Raw genomic sequence first — 23,684 nt, forward strand, 5'->3', positions numbered from 1 at the left:
GCACACACACACACACACAATCTGTACCGACCTTTGATGTGAATGAGCATGAGGTTGCTGATGGGCAGGTTGTTGTTGTTCGTCATTGACTCTGGGGAAGTGACATCGCGCAGATCGACGTTACTGAAGTCCTCTGTACTAGCCAGACCTGCTAGAGTTGAGTTAGCCATGTTGGAATTCTTGCCCACTGAGGGGTAGGACAGACATGGCACAGAGAGATCAGAGATGAGAAAGTCAGAAACAGTATATAAGCAGATTGAAAAAGGAGAGAGAGAGAGAGAGAATGAATGAAATACAGAGATAGCGAGAAAGAGAGTGAAAAATATAGAGCGAAAGAGAGAGGGAGCAAGAGAGAGAGAGATATCTCTCTGGTATATTTTAACATCACTCACTCTTCTCCACTTGTGTCCTGTTAGTGTTCACGGTAGCCATGGTGACTCTCTCTCCCATGAAGTCCTGTCTGATGTCATCGCGGGCCGCCAGAGCACGCAGAGGGTTCCGGGAGCCCTGGGTCCTACGGGACGGACGCACCGACCGCCTGTGCTGCGCTACTTCTGATGTCAGCCTGCACACACACACACACACACACACACACACACACACACACACACACACACACACACACACACACACACACACACACACACACACACACACACACACACACACACACACACACACACACACACACACACCACAAAGAGGCATTAAGACACAAACACCCACAACGAAGACAATCATACAATTAGATAGAAGTGTACATGTAAACACATACACACAACCACCCCCCCCCCACACACACACACACAAACAAACAAACAAACTCACATGGGTGTGTTGGTCTGGCAGAGGGCACTGAGGTCCTGTTCCGGGTCAGTTCCAGTGGCAGCACCAGCCCCAGCAGGGAGGGCAGAGGGTGAGGGGGGCGACACCTCCCTGTAGAAACCACCACACGTCTCCTGGTCATCGGGGGTCATGACCTCCTTCACCCTCCCTGAGGTCACCTCCAGGGGCGTGTCCTGGGGAGCGGCTGGGGGAGGAGAGGGGTAGAACATGAGAGAAGTTACAGGTTTTCCACTTCCTTAGGATGCTCAAAGCATCACTGAGAAAAACACAGGAAGTTAGACAATAGACACTATTGGATAGACTTCCTCTCTTAATCTGAGGTTTGGACAAATCATCGTACTATTCAGCCTGTCCACAATGGAATCCAGTTTGTCCAGCTTTGTGTCCTCTTCCACCTCCATCCCAGGGTGACTGGAGATCTCTGTTGAGAGGAGAACCAGAGGTCAGGGAGGAGGATCTACAATCACAAACTAGACACAGACATCTTTTCTCTTTTGTGGATGGGGTATTTTTACCTTCATATGGGCATGCTGTTGCTGTGGCTCCTGTGGAGGGTCTCTTGGTGCGAGATGGAGGGGTCTCGTGTATGTCCGATACAGGGGACACCAAACCTGCAACGGGACAATCCCACACGGGTCTGAGTGAGGGAAAGAAAGAGAGAACGAGAGAGAGAGAGAAAGAAAAAAAGGAGAAAGAGAAAGAGGGAAACCTCACCTCTTTTCGCCATGCGTCCGGCCACAGTGTACTGGGCTGAGTCGTTGGCGGCCCCTCTCCCTCTGGTCTTCCACTGCTCCTCGCTCTCCTGTAGGGTTCTCATGCGCTCAGCCACCGACGCCTGTGGCAGCTCCTCCTCTTCGTCTGGTCTAGCGTGCTGCATGGGCAGAGACAGGGATCAGCGACCGAACAGTAACACCTACCAGTATGTGTGTGTGTGTGGGTTTGCGTGTGTGTGTGTGTGTGGGTCACCTTCTGTCTCCATTGGGGCTGAGAGAGGGTCTGGGTAGGAGAGGATACCTCCTGGGCCTCAAAGGAAGAGCTGGTCTGAGGAGGGAGAGAAAAGAGCATATGTGAAGGGGAGCTACGTCGACATGTTACACTGCAGTATCAACACAACTCCAATCACAGCACTCCAACAAGTACATTTAAATGGAATATTGAGGGGCAACGGCGTGCCATGGACACACTGCACACTCACGCAGCTGAACGCGTGCTTGCACACACACTCACCTGACTGTAACACATGACATATTGAGGTGTACTGTTGGAATAGACAGAGGAAAAGACAGGATCCTGGGAGGGGAGGAGGATAAAGGAATAAGCCCAGGATTGGGTAGAACAGAATAGAATAGATTTGATATGACTTGGACTAGCAGCATAGTCAACAAAGCAGGGTTATAAGTTTGGTTGAAATAACCAAACACAGAGGTGTGTAGGCAATAGGGTGCACTATGTAGGGAATAGGGTGCCACAGAGCCAGCACTCCGCTTACCCAGCACTGAGGGTTGACAGCTGGTGCATCATGGGAGATCTCGCTGTCTTCCTAAAGGGGGTAGCATTGGAGCAGAGAGGGGGCGTGGTCAGCAAAGCCAAGAACAAAATATGGTGAGAGGAGTGAGCATGGCATAAAAAGAGATGGCAAATAGGAGAAAGAGAGGGTGAAGAGAGAAGTGTCAACACTGTCCAGCTAAGGGGGCCGAATGGGGTCAAGAGGGTGTTCATGGAAGCCTCTATCTGTTAAGTCTATCTGTTAACATGCCATGTCATTCAGAGCCATTCAGCCCATATCCTGGGCATTAGCACCAGTAGAAGCTGCACCCATATCTAAGTAACGCAAGGTAGCTCTCAGTGATTGAATACATAGTAAGATATGGGGCTGGTGTAGGGCTGCTATGACATTTAACACATACCATAGTAAGGTATAGGGCTGGTGTAGGGCTGCTATGACATTAAACACATACCATAGTAAGATATGGGGCTGGTGTAGGGCTGCTATGACATTAAACACATACCATAGTAAGATATGGGGCTGGTGTAGGGCTGCTATGACATTTAACACATACCATAGTAAGATATGGGGCTGGTGTAGGGCTGCTATGACATTTAACACATACCATAGTAAGATATAGGGCTGGTGTAGAGGTGCTATGACATTTAACACATACCATAGTAAGATATGGGGCTGGTGTAGGGCTGCTATGACATTAAACACATACCATAGTAAGATATGGGGCTGGTGTAGGGCTGCTATGACATTAAACACATACCATAGTAAGATATGGGGCTGGTGTAGGGCTGCTATGACATTTAACACATACCATAGTAAGATATGGGGCTGGTGTAGGGCTGCTATGACATTTAACACATACCATAGTAAGATATAGGGCTGGTGTAGAGGTGCTATGACATTTAACACATACCATAGTAAGATATGGGGCTGGTGTAGGGCTGCTATGACATTAAACACATACCATAGTAAGATATGGGGCTGGTGTAGGGCTGCTATGACATTAAACACATACCATAGTAAGATATGGGGCTGGTGTAGGGCTGCTATGACATTTAACACATACCATAGTAAGGTATAGGGCTGGTGTAGGGCTGCTATGACATTTAACACATACCATAGTAAGGTATAGGGCTGGTGTAGGGCTGCTATGACATTAAACACATACCATAGTAAGGTATAGGGCTGGTGTAGGGCTGCTATGACATTTAACACATGCCATAGTAAGATAGGCGGCTGGTGTAGGGCTGCTATGACATTTAACACATACCATAGTAAGGTATAGGGCTGGTGTAGGGCTGCTATGACATTAAACACATACCATAGTAAGGTATAGGGCTGGTGTAGGGCTGCTATGACATTTAACACATACCATAGTAAGATATGGGGCTGGTGTAGGGCTGCTATGACATTTAACACATACCATAGTAAGGTATAGGGCTGGTGTAGGGCTGCTATGACATTTAACACATACCATAGTAAGGTATAGGGCTGGTGTAGGGCTGCTATGACATTTAACACATACCATAGTAAGGTATAGGGCTGGTGTAGGGCTGCTATGACATTAAACACATACCATAGTAAGGTATAGGGCTGGTGTAGGGCTGCTATGACATTAAACACATGCCATAGTAAGATATGGGGCTGGTGTAGGGCTGCTATGACATTTAACACATACCATAGTAAGGTATAGGGCTGGTGTAGGGCTGCTATGATATTTAACACATACCATAGTAAGGTATAGGGCTGGTGTAGGGCTGCTATGACATTAAACACATGCCATAGTAAGATATGGGGCTGGTGTAGGGCTGCTATGACATTTAACACATACCATAGTAAGGTATAGGGCTGGTGTAGGGCTGCTATGACATTAAACACATACCATAGTAAGATATGGGGCTGGTGTAGGGCTGCTATGACATTAAACACATACCATAGTAAGATATGGGGCTGGTGTAGGGCTGCTATGACATTTAACACATACCATAGTAAGATATGGGGCTGGTGTAGGGCTGCTATGACATTTAACACATACCATAGTAAGATATGGGGCTGGTGTAGGGCTGCTATGACATTTAACACATGCCATAGTAAGATATGGGGCTGGTGTAGGGCTGCTATGACATTTAACACATGCCATAGTAAGATATGGGGCTGGTGTAGGGCTGCTATGACATTAAACACATACCATAGTAAGATATGGGGCTGGTGTAGGGCTGCTATGACATTAAACACATACCATAGTAAGATATGGGGCTGGTGTAGGGCTGCTATGACATTAAACACATACCATAGTAAGATATGGGGCTGGTGTAGGGCTGCTATGACATTAAACACATACCATAGTAAGATATGGGGCTGGTGTAGGGCTGCTATGACATTAAACACATACCATAGTAAGATATGGGGCTGGTGTAGGGCTGCTATGACATTAAACACATACCATAGTAAGATATGGGGCTGGTGTAGGGCTGCTATGACATTAAACACATACCATAGTAAGGTATAGGGCTGGTGTAGGGCTGCTATGACATTAAACACATACCATAGTAAGATATGGGGCTGGTGTAGGGCTGCTATGACATTAAACACATACCATAGTAAGATATGGGGCTGGTGTAGGGCTGCTATGACATTAAACACATACCATAGTAAGGTATAGGGCTGGTGTAGGGCTGCTATGACATTAAACACATACCATAGTAAGATATGGGGCTGGTGTAGGGCTGCTATGACATTAAACACATACCATAGTAAGATATGGGGCTGGTGTAGGGCTGCTATGACATTAAACACATACCATAGTAAGATATGGGGCTGGTGTAGGGCTGCTATGACATTTAACACATACCATAGTAAGATATGGGGCTGGTGTAGGGCTGCTATGACATTAAACACATACCATAGTAAGATATGGGGCTGGTGTAGGGCTGCTATGACATTAAACACATACCATAGTAAGATATGGGGCTGGTGTAGGGCTGCTATGACATTTAACACATACCATAGTAAGATATGGGGCTGGTGTAGGGCTGCTATGACATTTAACACATACCATAGTAAGATAGGCGGCTGGTGTAGAGCTGCAATGATGTTATAATGCTCCTTCGGTTTCAGTGGACTGGCAAAACCACAACAAACTCTCATATTAAGCCCTCTGCTTTCTGAACCAGCCCACACAACATATCTGTTCAACCTTCAAGAACAGAAAGGACAGCTAACTAACTCCTACCTGGCCAGGCACTACGCACCTTTTAACTTTTTCACCTTTTTCAAAATAAATATATTATTTCGATTTAATTTTTGGGCAGTGTGCGGACAGCATCCCCTCTTTTAAAATGCATCCCAAATCCAGGCCATCTCCCCTGTGATCTGTCCCCCTGGTGACCCTCATCCTCCCCTCTTTCCCTGACTGACAGGTTACACTAAACCCACTGGTTCCAGAGAGCCACCCCGAGGATTAGAGATCACAAGTGGAAGACAGGGCCTTTCCTCTGGGCTGGGCTGGTATGGAGTGTTGGGGCCAAGCCATAGTATCACAGACCCTGGGGACTAGGGATTGTCTGGGAGCCTCCTGTGGTGGATCTATCTATCTATCTGACTGAGAAGGATGTGTCCACAGCTGTCCGCTGCTCTGCTTTCCAGGCTAAGACTGGATTTGCCCCATTGGGATTCTGAGCCTACAGATTCAATATGCTAAACACAAGTGCAGACCCAAATCCAAAACAGATGAGCTCAGTCCGTGTGAGAATTCCAATGCAAATCAGTGATGTCAGCATCTATCCACTGCCCACCATTCCCAGTAGCTGGCTGCTCTGACTGAGGTCTGAGGTCCAGTAAGATGGCTGCTGGTCTCACCTTCCTCTGGTCCGCCAAGGTCACCTGGACGTGTTGTCTAGGAGGGGTGTCTCTCCTCACCCTGCTCCCCCTCTCCTCCTCTTCCTCCTCCCTGGAAGCATCTGACAACCTGCACAGAGACAGAGGGGAGGTCTAAGAAATAGCCATGCAAATCTCTCTCTTGTGCTCATGCTCGCTCGCACACACACACACACACACGCACGCACGCACGCACACACGCGGGCACCTAAAAACACAAGGACAAACCTTCCATGACACTCAGCAATAGAGATCCCTCCTGCAGCACACACATTTCAATACACACTCAGGGTTACAACGTTCCATCAACGTTCACGCACAAACACATCATTTAAAAGGCCTGTATGTTGGCTCGTGTGTTAATTGTGTACCTGTCTCTCCCAGAGGTGTTCCCAGGGGGGTCCATCTGCCTCTCCTCCTGGGGGTGACCCTGCTCTGAGGATGGCCTGTCTGAGGCACACACGGCCACTGTCTCCCTCCTGTTCCTGTTCCTCTGTCTCCAGGGGGCAGAGGAGGCTGGTCTCTCTCTACGAGGCACTGGTACATTATCATGTCTCTCTGCCCTCCTCTCCTCCACCCCATTCCCCCTCTCCCCTCCTCCATTCTGGTCCTGCTGTCTGCCCTCCCTCATAATGTCTCCGTCCCATTCTGGTCCTGCAGAGGGGCTCTTCCTCAGGATGCCTCTGATCTCTCCTGGCTCAGAGTCCCTGCGCTGCTGCAGGCCCTGCTGGGACGGGTCAGGTCCTGTGTTAGGCTCCACATCGGCCCCGGGTCGAGGCTGGGCCTGACGCACCTCACTGGGCCTCAGGTTGACGGACTGCTCCTGCTGCCGGTCGGAGAGGGTGGGGGACAGGCGCAGCGGGGGCAGCTGGATGGGGCCTTTCTGGAGCTGAGGGAGGCCAAAGCGAGGAGAATACTGTCAGAGACATGGAGATTACAGATTCTACTCATCACAATAGTGTAAATCAGTATGAAAGCTATAAGAAGAAGAGGTTACTACATATTTCTGAGTCATCATTTTGGACCTGTCTAATTGTAGTGGGATTGAATTGGACGCGGGTGTAGTGTTACCCTCTGGACAGTGTTATGGTCGACATCGGTTTGATACTGATCAAATAAAACTATTGATCAATCCAGTGCTCAGAACAGTTAGAGGCTCATCAGAGTGTGACATTCAATTTGGGATACATACACTTATTCACCCACTCATGCTCACGTCCAGTACACACGCGCGCGCACACACACACACACACACACACACACACACACACACACACACACACACACACACACACACACACACACACACACACACACACACACACACACACACACACACACACACACACACACACACACACACACACACACACACGCACACACACACACACACACACACACTGAATCACCTGTGTCACAATCCACAATTCTCAGTTAAAGAAAGACACACACACAAATGCCAATTCCATCTCTAATATTCCCTCTTCCATTCCTCTGAGGATGTCTTTCTTGGTCCCACCCCCACTCACCAGGCTGACCTCCTCCACGGTGATGGGCTGTGTGCGGTAGCGTGCCCCCTTCTGTCTGCGTCTCTCTGGGGGGGCATGGGGAGCGGCATCCCCCTGGTTCCCTGGCAGGGACAGCTTGTTGAACAGAGCCAGCTTCTCACTCATAGTCAGCTTACTGTTCGCATCGTCCTCCACCGCCTCCGCCTCGGCCTGCACAGCCTGGGCCTCGACTGACTCCGCTGGCTGGGGGGTGCTGCTGGGGTAGATAGGTAAGAGAAGATGGATGGTGAATGGAAGTCATGGAAGAATAGTTCAAATAGAGAAACAGCCCTGTTAATTAAAATGCGGACTGACGGGAACTGTGGAACACAATGTGAGATATTTGCAACATTAAACCTGTTAAATGTAATGGCAAAATGTAGATTTCTGCCTAAATAGACATAGCCAAAATGTGTATTTTATCATGAGAAGGCCATAAACAATACCTAGTAATGTTTAGACTGCGAGAAAGATTAAAATCTCACCTTACTGGTAAAAATAGGTATAAATTCCTGAGGAGCAGTCACTTTTGAGGACACAAACCCAAGTACACAGTAAAAAAAGTATTTTCACAGTATTTTCTATTCGACAAATCAGTATGAATAGGGCTTGAAAATATGATATGCTTTCTAAATATAGTACAATCAAATTACAAAATGACTAACTGTAAGATTTCACCTTCCTTGTATCTGTAAAATACATATTTGTATGTTTAGTGTTAGAACAATTTGGCATATTTTCTTAAGGTCTCTCTTGATTAAGACTTCTGCCTCCACCCTTCTGAACATCACACAGGGTTCTAGCTTGGCTCCCTGAAGTCGTTATGAAATCGCCTTTCATCTCATATTAATATGACAAACAGAAAGTGTTTTTTGTTTAAAATCTATGAATTATTTTCGATTACTTTGATAAAATTGGCTATAAATCGATATCTGAATGTGCTAGAGCGACGAACCCAGGCTCTCCTGCTGCGCTCGGGTCTAACGGATTGCAGTCATATGCTTTGTCAGTGGCTGTGATGTGTTCAGCCAGGAGTTGATGGACAGTAGTAAGAGCGAATTAAATGGTAGGCGGGACATCGCAGCCTCAAGTGATGTCACAGCCTGAGTCACACAAGCGGAAGAGGACTAGGGCTACTGCTGAATGCAAGCCTTTTCGATCTACGGTGTCCACACATCGATTTATAAGCAAAAATGTTGGTCGAAACCGGTACCAAAAGCACGCTAGTCCCCTCTTTAGGGGAGTTTACATCTAAGCGGTACCATACCAAAAGGTCTTACTATAATGCATTATCTAGAATGCTATACATAAACCGTATACCATAAACCGTATCACAACTTTAATCAGTTATGATCTCATAACCTGCCTTCCATGTGGATTCCACAACCCACTTGGCAAGGAATTTTAATGTGTGAGAGGCCAATGTTTTTTACATACGGTCTGCCAAAACCTCACTGCCAACCGATACAATATATCCTTGTCCATTGACCACTGAGGTGTGACCCTTGACCCTGCTCACCTGGTGGCCACCACCATCTCCTCACAGGTAATTGGCTGAGTGAGTGAGCGGTGCTCGTTGCCGCGGCGTACTCTGCGTTCATACGTGGCGCTGCCAGAGCGAGGCTTCAGAAAGGAGGAGGCCTCGGGGGCTGCAGTCTTCTCTAGCTCCTGCAACAGAGAGAAATAGGGAGAAGAGAAAAAGAGAGTGAGAGAAATAGTCATTCATAACATGTATGTTGATAATTGATACGTAATATCTGACCATTACAGGTTGCACAATAATGCCTTTGCCACAGGTGTATAATCAACATTTAGATCAAACAGAGCATATAATGGTTGAAATGACAGAGAAATGACAAAAATGTCCTCTCTTTTTTCATCTCTTTCATTGAAAGTCTCTCTCTTTCCTGGCATGTGAATGGAGGTGCGGTACTGTACGCAGCAGAAGTGGGTCGGATAGCTGGTAAATAAACCAGGGATCTGTAAGGTGCTGTGGGTGGCCTATGTAAGAAGGTAGAGGAGAGGGATAGAATGCCAGGGCTGCAGGTCACAGTGTAACCAGAGCTCCCTCAGTAGTGTACCGTTACCTCCCTGGCCCTCCCCTCAGCCCCCTCCCTCCTGGCCCTCCCTCCCCCCTCCACCAGCCAGCCTGACAGGAGCTAGCTGCGAGCTAATTACAACCACCTGTTAATGCCTGTTCATGGCTTGATAGTCCCTGGCAACTTTTCACCTAGGTTTCGACAGATGCTACGCTACGTGACTAAAACCCACCAGACTAAGAACAGAAGGGTCCACCTGCATGCACTCTGTGGTCTGGCTTCCTGTATGTCCTATACTACACTCTGTCTGCATACCTGGTCTTATTTAGGCCTTGTACTATTATACAAGGCCCTGTCTGGATCAGAGAGCAGCACCTGTTTGGCCATTCACACTCCTCAACATTCGTTTGGTGTGTTCAGCTCTGCATGCTCAGCCCAGCCTGCTGGCTCATCATGAGTTGCTCCGTGACTGTAAGGTGAGCAGCTGCCAGGACTGGTACATGAGATCTCTCTCTCTCTCTCTCTCGCTCTCTCTCTCTCTCTGTCTCTCTCTCAACATGGGCTCTGTTGTGTCTGTTGATGTGCAGTTGTGAGACATAAGCCCTGTGTAGCCCCCCTGGTCTCCATGGTGATGACCTTTTGTGATCAGGCATGTAGACGGACAACATGGTACAAGGGAACAGGAGGGGGGTCCTGTTAGAGGGTCCTGTTTCACAGCAAAGGCTGAGCTAGATGGGCGTGCTTACTTTAAACAAAGACATCTTGGCCGCCACACTCATCTTGGCTCTGTCATCTGTCTTCACATCAGCTGGGGGGGGGGGGGGGATACATGACATTAAATATATACATCCAGTCAGGCAAACAGAGACAAATACATTAGAGTTAAGTACATGCACACTCAAAGACACACCGTGTTAAAATGCTAAATCCCTGTGAGTCTGTCTGTGTCATCAGCAGGGGACATCATTTTGGCATCACTGAGCCTGCCAAACACATTAACCCTCTAAATAAAAATAGGCAAACCAAAAAAACTGAACAGCACCCAACTGATCACATAGCAAACTCACAGTCCCTGTCACACGGCAAAAACAGTTCACCTGCTCATAGTAGCAGTCAAGCCTGTCAGTCAAGCCGTCAGTCCACTGCGACAAAATGCGATAGACAGATCTCTGTGACTGATCCCTTCGCGTGAGGCCATCGCCCTGCACCTGGCCCTTACTACACTGCCACATGGCACCACTATCTCTCAGCTGGCACCGCTAGCTGCCTGCTTCTCCTCTCACCTGGCTTGAACTTAGTGACCACACGGCTCATCCTTTTGACCAGGCAGTTGGACAGCAACGCTGATCGAGTGTCAACTGTCTCTGTTGTTTCTAACACCGCTCTCAATGGCCATTTAATCGTTGTATTTTAGGTGGACAGCCAAATGAACGCATGAGAGAGAACTTATTGGACAGCTACTGCGTACAAGCGGGGACTATTTTTTTTTATAGTGGCGGTGTGGTGCTCAGGCATGCTTTTATGGCTCATAAATCCATCCCCACCGAGGAACTTCAACATTCTACCGTCACCCTGTTCCCATCTGGGTCTGGTGGAGTGTTTAAAAATAAAAGCCCTTGATTTATTTGATGTTCTGTTTATTATAGACGTTCTGTAAAGGCAGCTCCGGAGTGGGGTTGAGTGTAAGTAGAGGTCAGAGTGTATTCATCAGGTTTAGTGTTACGAACGCACTGTCATACAGTAACTATTAGCTGATATAGGTTTGTGTGTTTATATATTCGGTTGTTTTTGAGTGAAAATAGAGAGAGAAAAAAACAGTTATTCCTTCTGACCCTGTGTTGTCCACCCCCTTTTTATCTGTCTGTCTGTCTCTCTATCAGCTAAAGTGTGATGACAAACGCCTATTATAGTAGCCTGCTGAGCCATTTTATCACACGCTACTTGTGGAGACAAGTGCTGATCAGAGCGCTTTGCCACCTCCTGTCTCCCATGTCGGCATTTCTGTGATCGAGAGAGAGAGTGGAGAGAGAAAGAGAGGGGTGGGAGAGAGAGAGAAAGAGAGAGAGAGCACCTGCTCTTCTTTGTCACTGTGTTAAACGTTATCTCTGGCAAGCCACACAGCACTATGCCTGTTACCCTCTCTCTCTCTATTTTTCTCTCTCTCTCTCTCTCTCTCTCTGTGTTCCTCTCTGTCCCTCTCTCCACCCACTCAGTTAACACAGAGGCAACACAGAGGCAGTACAGAGGCTGTACAATAGGCAACGGATCAGCCGGTTGTGTGTGGCAAAATAAAACAGGCCACGTGAGAGCCAGGTGGGCAGGGGTTCGTTACCTTTAGCATTCCCCTCTTCTAGCAGCCTGTGGGGCAGAGAGAGAGAGAGAGAGAGAGAAGAGAGAGAGAGAGAGAGAAGAGAGAAGAGAGAAGAGAGAGAGAGAGAAAGAGAGAGAGAGAGAGAGAGAGAGAATCAACACGAGGTCATTGGCTGAAACATGCACACAAGACAAAAGATGAGAGGAGTTTGAACATGCTCATTCCTGCCTGGTGTAAATTTCTCTTTTCACTCTCTCTCTCTGATGTCTGTGTGTGTTACTGTATCTCACACACAGACCCAGGCTCCTGGGTCATATCTGCACGCTCAACAAAGCAACACTGTTCATGTCATGGTTGCTATTAAGCGCCATGAACGGATGCAAACATCCACGCAAATCATGCCGCTTGCCAGTGTACCAAGGCCAAACTATTTCAATACATAACCACAAGGACCCCCAGAAGAGATGCTCCTCTATGAGAGGACAGTAAATATCTGGAAAGCATTTACATGCATACAAACCGTTACCACACACTGTCAAAACAATCAGAAAAGAAGAAAGAAACACAGCAATGGCACAAAACACTGCAAACCTCTCCACCTGAAGAGTAACCAAACTAGGGCAGAGTCTTCCAGATGAGCCCCAGGCTTGACCTGCATGCTCTGATATGACATGGTTGATATGACTGGCCGCAGCACACAGTCCCTACCCGCCGCTCTCCTGCACCTCACAGGCTGTGATCGGCTGTGTCCTGAAGCGCTCGTTGGTTTTGCGGCCCCCACCTGACACCCCAGGGTGGTAGCGACGGGTGCGCCGCCGTCCCCCCTCTGAGCCCGGCTTTACAGCTAGGTCAAGGGAAGAGGCCGCACGGCCACTGTCAGGACTACTATCCCCAACCACAGAGGAACAGGGTGAGCATCAGGAGAGAAGGGGAGAGAGAGACAGTGAGAAACTGGAAGCAGTGGGACTGACGCCCACACATATTCAGAATAACAACACACACACAGGCCGTTTCATGCAGAAGACCCTACACTTTCTCAGGCTGTGTTCCAGTCCCGGTCTGCTGCAGCAGGGCACTCCTCAACTGGCCCACCGACACCCGCGTTTGCAGCTGGGCCGCATCGGGTCCAGGGGGGCCTGGGGGAGCTAGGGGCTCCCCCCCACTCAACATGCCGGCAGAGCCAGAAGAACACTGCCTGGAGGCGGGGGAGGAGGTGGGGAGGAGGGAGGTGGGAGAGAGGTGGCGTAAGGAAAGTGGCAACCTCCCACAACTACGCCAATTCCTAAAGAGCACCCCTGACAAAGTATTGTACCTCTTAAAGGAAAGGGAGTCCAGGTCCGGAGGGTATAAAACACGCATGGAGGAATCAATGTGATCTCTGCTGTACTAGTACTGCATGACGCTGGGAGTCGGGTTTAGCTCGCTCCGTTTGAATTAGCAACAAAGGCCATAAAGCACAGGTGAACTCTGACAACTGTTTAACGAGGCTGAAAGGTCACCGGAAAGAATTTTCACTGGAGAAGGAGCTTGGTGACTGGTGGGGGGGTTGTTTTAAGAGGTGGTTACACATAATATGATTGTTTCTATTCATCAATCTGTTGTTAGGGAACAGGGAAAAGGCCAGTCTGTTGGGCTGTTACTCTACGTGTACATGGCCTGATACTGTATAAGACAGCAATTCACTGATGGCCAGCAGGCATTAACTGCATACTTTCAGCATAACTAGGTTCAGTGGTCTGAGTCAGCATGTGGGGTGACATCACGGTCAGTGTATGCAATCTGTCTGCCGCATCACTCTTTGTCTTCTTGGTGGGGGTTGAGACGGCTAATGGCTACACATGCAAGGGACTCACCTTCGGAGGTGTGTTGGGTCTGCAGCAGTGTCTGCCTCAAAGCCGTTGGAGACTCTCCTCGGTTCTGACTCCAGAGGGGTGTTGCTCTCCCTCCTGCCCCCCTCCGGCCCCGCCGCTCTGCCGTTCACCCCCCCAGAGAGGATCCTGTCTGTGGAGGGAGGTACGCCGTCTGAGTTCATGCGAGTCCCATCCCTCCTCACCCACTTGGATGGGAGCTCCTCCATGTCGCCATAGCGTTCTTGTAGCTCCCGCCTCCTCTCGGCCTTGTAGCGGGCGATCCGCTCCGATCTGGGCTCCAAGGCGGGGTTCTCTATGGTGTCCATGCTGCCTGTTCCTCTCCCTGTCTGTTCCTCTCCCTGTCTGTCTCAGTAGGCCTCCTTTAACAATGACCAGGGCATTGATGACTCAAACCTCAAGAGATTCCCTCCTACGTCACTTCTCAGCTATCAGAGATAAATGGTCAAAAAGGTCCAAAGTTGGCATGTAGAACCAATCAGCACCTCCGTTGTTGGCATTGGGAATGTCTTCTTCCAATCAGCAGGCTGTCAAGACAGACGAATCATTCCTTTGAGCTCATTGCACCGCTGAGACAGAGGGAGCAATAGAAACATCAGATAACTGCGCCATCTCACTTTCTCAACCAGGTAGCCACACATTCATTCACTACCAGTTGAATAATTCATTCACTGTTTGTTTCACATCCGTATGTTCTTGGTTAAGTCAATCACTACGGCATAAACATACCACCAGCCTACAAGTGCACTGTTACATCGAATAACATGACGCTGTGATGAAACGAAAAGATGAAGAATTTACAGTGGCCCGATTTGACACAAATCTCTCTCACTCACATAGCACTGACCCAAAACAAACCATACCTAGTTGAAATGTCCCTTATAAAATCAGCGTCTTGCTTCATCTCATTTTATAGCAGCATTATGACTGCCCCCTCCTTCCTTCCCATGTCGCCCGTCTCTCTCTCTCTCTTCTTTCTCCCTCCTCTTCCCTGCTGAAGCCCTGTAAGACAACCTGTTGTAGGCCGGTCTGCAAAGCAGGAATCTCCCCTTGCACTGAAACCCTATACCACTGCCAGCCAGTCAGCCAGCCAGTCAGCCAGCCAGTCAGCCAGCCAGTCAGCTCCACTTCAGTCGTACAGTACATGGCTGCAGGTTTCCCAGTAGAATTCCACTTGTGATCATTAACGTTGGACAGGATCAGTGCCTCTTGCTTTCAACGTTAGTTAGTGCCTTCCTATGTCAGCGAGCTGAAAAGTTGGAGACGCTGTCCGGCAAGTGATAAGTTCACTAACAAAACAAAAGATTACATTTATAAAGTAAATCATATTTTAAATAGGCCTACCCAGAGTTGGTACAGTTCGCTGGTTGTTCAAACCCAGTCATGGTTTATGTAGGCTACAGCATTCATTCTGATCCTCTACCAATAACATGGTACGAAACATGTCATTGGGAATGTATGTCCCTAGAAATGTCCCTGAGCAGGACTGTCCATACTCACTCATCTGACAGTCTAATGTCTCTCTCAACAAGAACAAATATGCGAAACCTACATCCGGGTTACTAGGTTACCTGGCTGTTTGAACACAAACAAGGATCTGAACCACTAATCAAATATAAATAATGACATCACCACATTTGTATTCTCAATCAGTAGGGACTTGAGCCATTTGATAGGCCGCCAAAAAATTGGCGTGTGAGCGTGTTCTGAAATGGCTAAATGTTAGCGTCAGCATTCCTGTCTCTTTCCCACCACAGCTGAAACACAATGGGGCCTATGGAACAATGAGCAGAGAGGGCTATGGGACTCATAGGACTTAGCACAGCAGAGCTACTGCAGGCTTAAGGGCACTGTACTCTGTGGTGGTCTGTAACAGTCATGGTTTCACCATAAACAGATAAACACAGACATCGATTACACTGTAGATACACCGCTTGCTCTGGGTGTATTGGGAATGGTGTGAGACAGAGTGTCTTCCAGATTGCAAGCTTATATACGGAAGACATGATTGACTTTTAAATAGATTTTGCATTCCCTCCTCACTCTTTGACTGCAGCTCTCAGACAGTGTGAGCAAGCGACTAACATAGAGCCAGGTGAATCTGCAAATCTCACATTGCCGCAGACGACAGCAAAAGGCCATGCCCCGAAAGCGGAGCTGTCAGACGCAGTGATCCCCATGGGACATCAAGATTCAGAAGGGGAGCTGTGTTTGTGTGCTCACGTGTGTATGTTTGTGTATGCGAGGTCAAGTTCAACACAACCACAACATTGACTACCACAAGAAAAGAGACAGCTTGGTTAGTATAGCCCTACCTTCTCAAGAGTAAGAGAGGGCAAGATGAGAAACGTCCCAATACCGTGTAATTGAGTGTGAGTAAGACAATGAAGACGGAGACAGAGAGAGTCCATCTTTTGGGCAGACCGGTGCAGAGGTCATGTGACGGGCTAGGCAGGGCTGGATTGGGCGAGAGAGGTTGGTTGCCATTGGAGCTCTGCATGGATCATCAGCCCCTAATCCAGTAACACTAGTTGACAAGCTTGTTCTAAAGCACCCGGATGAACAGACTAGTTAGTACTCGCTAGGAATACACAGAGAAATGAGACTGTATACACTATTTGCCAAGTAAGTTCATAGAGGTTTTAATGAGGCAAAACGGAAGGTTTCACCCTGGTCCCACGCTGACCCTGAGGACACACAGGGCATTGAGGAACTGCAATGAACAGCATTAATGTACACTATATATATACAAAAGTATGTGGACACCCATTCAAATTAGTGGATTCGGCTATTTCAGCCACACCCGTTGCTGACAGGTGTATAAAATCGAGCACACAGCCATGCAATCTCCATAGACAAACATTGGCAGAAGAATGGCCTTACTGAAGAGCTCAGTGACTTTCAACGTCATAGGATGCCACCTTTCCAACAAGTCGGTTCATCAAATCTCTGCCCTGCTAGAGCTGCCACGGTCAACTGGAAGTGCTGTTATTGTGAAGTGGAAACGTCTAGGAGCAACAACGACTCAGCCGCGAAGTGGTAGGCCACACAAGCTCACAGAACGGGACCGCCGAGTGCTGAAACGCGTAAGAATTGTCTGTCCTCAGTTGCAACACTCACTACCAAGTTCCAAACTGCCTTTGGAAGCAAGTCAGCACAAGAACTGTTCATCGGGAGCTTCATGAAATGGGTTTCCGTGGCCGAGCAGCTGCACACAAGCCTAAGATCACCATGTGCAAAGCCAAGCGTCGGCTGGAGTGGTGTAAAGCTCGCCACCATTGGACTCTGGAGCAGTGGAAACGCGTTCTCTGGACAAATCTGGGTTTGGCAGATGCCAGGAGAACGCTATCTGCCCGAATGCATAGTGCCAACTGTAAAGTTTGGTGGAGGAAGAATGGCCTGGGGCTGTTTTTCATGGTTCAAGCTAGGCCCCTTAGTTCCAGTGAAGGGAAATCTTAACACTACAGCATACAATGACATTCTAGACGATTCTGAGCTTTCAACTTTGTTGCAACAGTTTGGGGAAAGGCCCTTTCCTGTTTCAGCATAACAATGCCCCCGTGCACAAAGCGAGGTCCATACAGAAATGGTCTGTCGAGATCGGTGTGGAATAACTTGACTGGCCTGCACAGAGCCCTGACCTCAACCCCATCGAAAAACCTTTGGGATGAATTGGAACGCCGACTGCGAGCCAGGCCTAATCGCCCAACATCAGTGCCCGACTTCACTAATGCTCTTGTGACTGAATGAAAACAAGTCCCCGCAGAAATCTTCCAACATTTAGCGGAAAGGCTTCCCAGAAGAGTGGAGGCTGTTTTAGCAGCAAAGGGGGACCAACTCCATATTAATGCTCATGATTTTGGAATGAGATGTTCGATGAGCAGGTGTCTACATACAGATGAGCAGGTCATGTAGTGCAGGACAGTGGCAGCTCCTGAAGGGAGGATGGCTCATAATAATGGCTGGAATGGAGGAAATGGAATGGCATCAAACACATATAAACCATGTGTTTGATACCCTTCCACTTATACAGCTCCAGCCATTACAACAAGCCCGTCCTCCCCAATTAAGTTGCCACCAACCTTCTGTGATGTAGGAGGTATTACCTCTCTGATTCAGAAGGGTTGGGTGAAATGCAGAAGACACATTTCGGTTGAATGCATTCAGTTGTGCAACTGGCTAGGTATCCCCTTGCCAGTGGTGACACGTCATTCAAGGCAGGTAGGGCAAAAAACTAAAAAAATGACTAGTAAAATAAAAATACATTTGGGGGGATTGCCTGTTTTGCATGTTATTTTGGCATTAATACGTGTCACATATCAGTTGGCAAACAATGTAAAAAATATATATATTTTAATAAAGATTAAAGAGTTAATAAAGCCGCATACAAACATGGTGTCTTTTTTTTCTTGAGTAAGGCAGCTCCAAAATGCAGGTGTTTCAGCCTAGCTCAGTGCTCTCTGTGGTGGTGGGGCAAGCCAGCAGAAAATACGGAGCGTTGCGCCGTGATTGGCTCAGTGTTCTGTCACTCATGGGGACACTACTTCACCGCCAAGTCTAAGGTAGAGCTAGAAAATTCAAGCCCCTTGGGTGCTGCCATAGAGTTACATTAGAAGTGCCCATCCAAAAAGGCTCAAGGTCATTGGCCACAGATAAAATGATGTCAAATCAAGTTATATCTACAGTAGCTTTGATTGGACTGATCATGTCAACATCATACTTTCAAAATCTTAACTAGCAGTCATCATCATTAATCAAGTCAACAATATACTGGCAAATCATTTTTAATCCTTGTCATATGAAGATAAATAATAAGAGATAAGATATGAGAAATTATAGATAAAATGTATCGGCTATTGGACATAAACATTACAAAACAAGCTGGAAAACGCAAATTCAACAATGAGTGGTTTGGAAGGAATCAGTGGCTAACTGCAAGCATTGCAAAGTAATCATTAGCCTGCTATTCAGTGGAGTGTCTGTGTGGTCCCAAGTCTGGGATTAAGGGTCTTTTCCTAGTTTAAAATGATAAACATTGAACATTGGCCATGCTGTCAATGAAGCATGATTTGTGCCGCGCTCAAAACAACAGTTAACTCGGAACTGCAAAATCTGACTTTAGTGAGTTCAAGACCACCGGGAACTCGGGGAAAAACGAGCTACGACTGGGAAAATACGTTTTCAACTTTCATCTAACTCAGAATTGTAAAAATTCTGAACTCGGACCGCTTTCTAGAGCTATATGACCTGAAGATCACTGACATCACCATGATTCAACCATTTATTTCTTTGAATGTTCCAGTTGTCTTGAACGCACCATAAATCCAGAGAATGGCAGACTGATGACAAAATTTGCCCACGATGTACCGCCGCATCACCTTCCTGTTCAAGTGAGCACAGCACAACAAAGTGAGTCCAAATATGTCTCGTATGCTGCTGCATAAAACATATGTAATATGCCAGGGAGATATGCATACTGTAGCTAAGAAAGTAATACTAAGTGCATGTTGTGTAGTAAGCAGTTAGTAGCCCATGTGCCTCACCCTAATAATGGTCTATTTTCACCTCTTAATTTCACCTACTGTTCTGACTTGGTGGTGCACATGTAGCCTATAACCTGTTTTTGAGAAATGTAATCATTGAATATTGTAAGAGCTTTCATTGCCTGCTTATATGCCCCCTTTATTTATCCTATGGTTCTGACTTCGTGTACAGGGAGAACACTGTAAGAACGGCCTATGTTCTGAATTCTGTCACTGTATATTTCAAAAGTGTCGAACATATAGTTATATTGACTACGTCCGCTCTAGCTCGCTCATTATTGTCTTATTCTAAATTATGCATTGCCTCTTATCCACTCATTCCCTTATGCCATAGTTTGTGCATCTGAATTGTCAGTAGAACCTAGATTTGTTTTAGCAAGTCAGCCATATCAGCTATGTTTTTTTAAAAGGCAGTAAATGAGGCTGAATGAACTGTTTCACTGCCAGACAAGACTCCGCTGATAGCCAGGTGTAGCAGTGGTAAGGTGTTGGGACTGCTGTTGGGACTCTGCTGTTGGGACAGATTTATATAGGCCCTGACAGTTTGTGGGCACCGTTTGTCACCGTTATAGTGCAATTAATGTATTGTTTAGTGTTGTGTAGTGGCTTTGCTGGCATAAATACCACCATTTTTTGGGGGCCCCACCAAGATTTACATGCTAAAATCGCCACTCCCCCTTACCCTATTAGCATATGTTTTTTTGTTTAACAGAACTCAAAATGCCCACACAGTAATCTAGAATTATAAACGGATTATTCATAGATAATGTCCATACTAAACCTTAGAACTTCCAGTACAAATGCAATGGATTTTTCCCAACCATGGGGTCTCTGATCTCACATCTTCCCCCATTGAAGTTAAATGGGTGATATGTTAAATCAGAGGATGTCACCAAATTCAGGACAGGAGCAGACTGTGAAGTCCAGATTAAAGAGACAGAGAGGAATTACACACGATTAGAACGGTAGCCCCCCCCCCCACTGGGCAGCAGAGTAATTTAAGAGCAGATGAGCGGTGGCTTCCCATCCACTCTTCCCATTCTAAAGGCGTCCGCATGCTTCCCAGCTGAAACAGTTCTGAACAGTTTGTGCATGTATTATGCCAACTTTTTGTTCGTCCTGGTCTTCGGCAAGGGGTTTTTCGGCAGTTTGTGAACATTCAATTTTTTCTCAGGGCAAGCCAAAGTCAGTAGCTGAAGTCTATGCCTCTTCTTCGGTGATTGGTCAATAGTAAGGATTCTTCAATTAAGTGTTTGTCATTCAATGAGAGTCTAATCGTTTTCATGCACATTTTTTTACTTGAGAAATACTGCACCAAACATCTTAGATGGATGTAAAAAGATCTCCTCGGCAGAAAATGTCAAAATTAATGACAGATTTCTTGAGTTATCTTAGATTCATTCTGACTATTTTGAGGAAGTGTACGCTGGCTTCGGCGTCTCAAGATGGACAACCAGTACTATTGCCACTTTTTTTCCCTCGCTTTTCAAGCGAAGGTCTATTAAGGGAGAATGCGAGCGGTCGGCGAGGCGCTAGCCGAACCGAAGCATGCGAAAGGCTTAAGGGGTGTTACCTCTCTGTACCCATGTTCTGGATAATCACTGGACACAATGGACATGTGATGCAGGTGAATTAGGGATAGATTTAACCAGAGCCTTCTATTTAAAATAAAATGCTCTGGGTTTAAATAGCTCAGAATGCTGCTATCACTGGGGCCATGGCAGAGTTTTGCAGAGCCTATACAAATACACTCTAATTGAGTTTAGAAATGATAACTGCAGCTTCTAGGACTTGTGTACACTATGGAACATAATGCCTCTAGAGCAGCTGTAGCTCTCCTCCTCCGCCCCTCATACTGTAACCCATCCCTCCGCCCCTGGAATGTGACACATTAACAGTTGTTTACTGTATGATATCCACGTGTGAACAATTGGGAATATTTTGCTTCACCCATGCCGGATGGCATCCAAAAGATCGAGCCTGAATTACATGCGAGTATGAATGATGACATGACATCACTGTCCCTTTCTGTACATATAGTTCAGTCCTAGTTGATATGCCAGCCCACTCTAACTTCCACCCTCTACATCAGCCACAATGCATTCAGTAGCTCACCACTTCAAGAAAACGCAATGGCAACAAACATCATCACCACCCAATATTTATCCAAAAATAGGATCTCACAGTATAGTATGAAAGAACTCGGATGGAAAAAAAAATGATGACAAAACAAGACATGAGCCATGGCACGAATGAGAGCAATTTTCCTATTCAAACAAGTCTCAAGTCAAATGTTTGGTAAGATAAAGACATTAGGCCGACCAAGTCGCTCTGCAGTTTGATATTACAGATCTATTAACAGAGTATAATCACTATTGGATACCACATTTCAATTAATTAAAAAAACTGGGGGAAGACCTTGCATTCGGGACACAATTACTTGTCAGTAACTGACGCGTAATGGACACAATTCGAGGGTCTATTTTCCTTGCCACTCGTGCGCACTGGAGAGGTTTTCTTCTAACTAACTGTGTAGCTATACGATTAATAGATCAAATTGGACTTTAAATGCAAATTAATTCAATTTAACCATGCCCTTAAATGTGTCAGTTTATTTGAGTCGAATCAATCTAGTTGTGCCAAAAGCGCACTAAAACTCACTGTGTCATTTACAATGAACGAAAAGCTAAACAATGTCCATTGTAAACTGGCTTTCAACATGTTTTGTTTTAGAAGCCTGCATAAAGGAATTTTGCTAGGGTACTTACATGTACTCGAATCGTAGGGGACCGGCTATTGTCGCTAACAACAGCAGGGACTGGGCATTTGTGCGCCGCTGCAGCAGAGAGCGTGGAAGCCCATTTACGGCGAGCGCAGAGCGCAGGCTGTCCCTGTTACAAATATAACCCCCTCCCCTCGCCCGGGCGCTGCTGCATGCCACGTGCAGGGGCCAAGGCTGGGAGAGCTATAGACAGCAATTGACAGAACCAGTAAAATGTCAGCACACTGTCAATAGCGCAGATAAAGTTAGCAACATGGTCTTCTCTATTTTTTAAGCTATGATTGGATTTGTTTTATTTCTTTGCTACAGCATAGGCTACATCTACAATGTCAAGTCTGGCCATTTCATGGATCAACATACGCTTCAATAAAGATAACTTGAACCCTAAAGACACTTGTATTTATCCAAATAGGACGCAGGAATAAAATTCACCTGTTTGAAAGTTATCACTAAATACCGTAAGGCAAACAAATTGGAGAAGTACCCTACCACCTCTCAGTATAGAACACTGACTCCAGTGCCAAAACAGGCACTTTGCCATTTCACTTAAAGGTCGTCACCGAAATGACAACATTGCAATGAGTGAGATGCAAGATGAGCCTGATGCAAACCGTTGCTCTCAAATAGTATCTGCGCTTGCGCACAGGTTCGCATCACACTCTTACAACGTGGTAGCCACGGGACCAAAACAGTGGAGAAGTTTAGCATTGCGCTCCAACGCTCTTAGTTGTTGCGGAAATTAACCCACTATGCTGTTTACTTTGTGCGTCTACGTCATATCGCGGACTCTGCCTTTAAATTAACAGGGTCCAAGGACCAGAATACATTGAAACGGGGATCAGATCGGAGAGCTAGGACAGAGGCCCTTGCACAAATTAGGCAACAAGTGAAGGATGCAGCACTGGCAGTCCTACATCTGAAGAGGCCAAAGAACTTCTAAAATAACACCAAGTCACAGATAACTACTTAGAATAACCTCTCCCTAAGTGCAGTAAGCCAGAGGAAGTCTGACGTTTGATTCATACTCTAGCTTGGGCCACTTCAGGTCTTGAACAATAAGAATATATCTGACCTTATAAACATCATTGCACTTGACCGTGTGTGGCCATACTAAGGTCAACGGTCATGAAAGGGTAAACAGCACTGTGGCTTGTAACCACTTAAGGTCGTGGAGGTGGGATAAACGTGTCTCTTATACAAAATAGTAACACAGACATTTGGAAACATGATATTGTGAAAATATCCTCATTCAAAATACACATAAGATGAGGGTGAAAATCGAAACCAGTTCCAGTGCTGCTCGAATGAATGAATGAAATGAAAACAGTAACATTGTCGAAAGTACTAACAATGAAATTCATTTACATT

General features: G+C 46.6%; 1 protein-coding gene across 4 annotated transcripts in view; it reads right to left on the reverse strand.

Annotated features, from left to right (window-relative positions):
* Window positions 1-22,665, reverse strand: part of LOC139564954 (supervillin-like) — a 32,214-nt gene extending 9,549 nt beyond the window's left edge. The window contains exons 1-18 of one of the 4 annotated variants that reach the window (XM_071384896.1): window positions 22,303-22,665; window positions 13,977-14,560; window positions 12,832-13,005; window positions 12,145-12,170; window positions 10,559-10,620; window positions 9,293-9,441; window positions 7,756-7,990; window positions 6,598-7,115; window positions 6,209-6,317; window positions 2,336-2,386; window positions 2,074-2,136; window positions 1,813-1,887; window positions 1,561-1,717; window positions 1,362-1,457; window positions 1,187-1,267; window positions 829-1,030; window positions 393-565; window positions 32-187 (exon numbers count right to left, since the gene is read on the reverse strand). In XM_071384896.1, the coding sequence (XP_071240997.1) occupies window positions 32-187; window positions 393-565; window positions 829-1,030; window positions 1,187-1,267; window positions 1,362-1,457; window positions 1,561-1,717; window positions 1,813-1,887; window positions 2,074-2,136; window positions 2,336-2,386; window positions 6,209-6,317; window positions 6,598-7,115; window positions 7,756-7,990; window positions 9,293-9,441; window positions 10,559-10,620; window positions 12,145-12,170; window positions 12,832-13,005; window positions 13,977-14,299 (2,650 nt within the window). In that variant the 5' untranslated portion in view covers window positions 14,300-14,560; window positions 22,303-22,665. The remainder of the gene's footprint in view (window positions 1-31; window positions 188-392; window positions 566-828; window positions 1,031-1,186; window positions 1,268-1,361; window positions 1,458-1,560; window positions 1,718-1,812; window positions 1,888-2,073; window positions 2,137-2,335; window positions 2,387-6,208; window positions 6,318-6,597; window positions 7,116-7,755; window positions 7,991-9,292; window positions 9,442-10,558; window positions 10,621-12,144; window positions 12,171-12,831; window positions 13,006-13,976; window positions 14,561-22,302) is intronic. The other 3 variants (XM_071384897.1, XM_071384900.1, XM_071384898.1) reach the window with 3 other exon arrangements.
* Between the last annotated feature and the right edge of the window lie 1,019 nt (window positions 22,666-23,684).

This window comes from Salvelinus alpinus, chromosome 36 (assembly GCF_045679555.1).
Source record: "Salvelinus alpinus chromosome 36, SLU_Salpinus.1, whole genome shotgun sequence".
Taxonomy (NCBI): domain Eukaryota; kingdom Metazoa; phylum Chordata; class Actinopteri; order Salmoniformes; family Salmonidae; genus Salvelinus; species Salvelinus alpinus.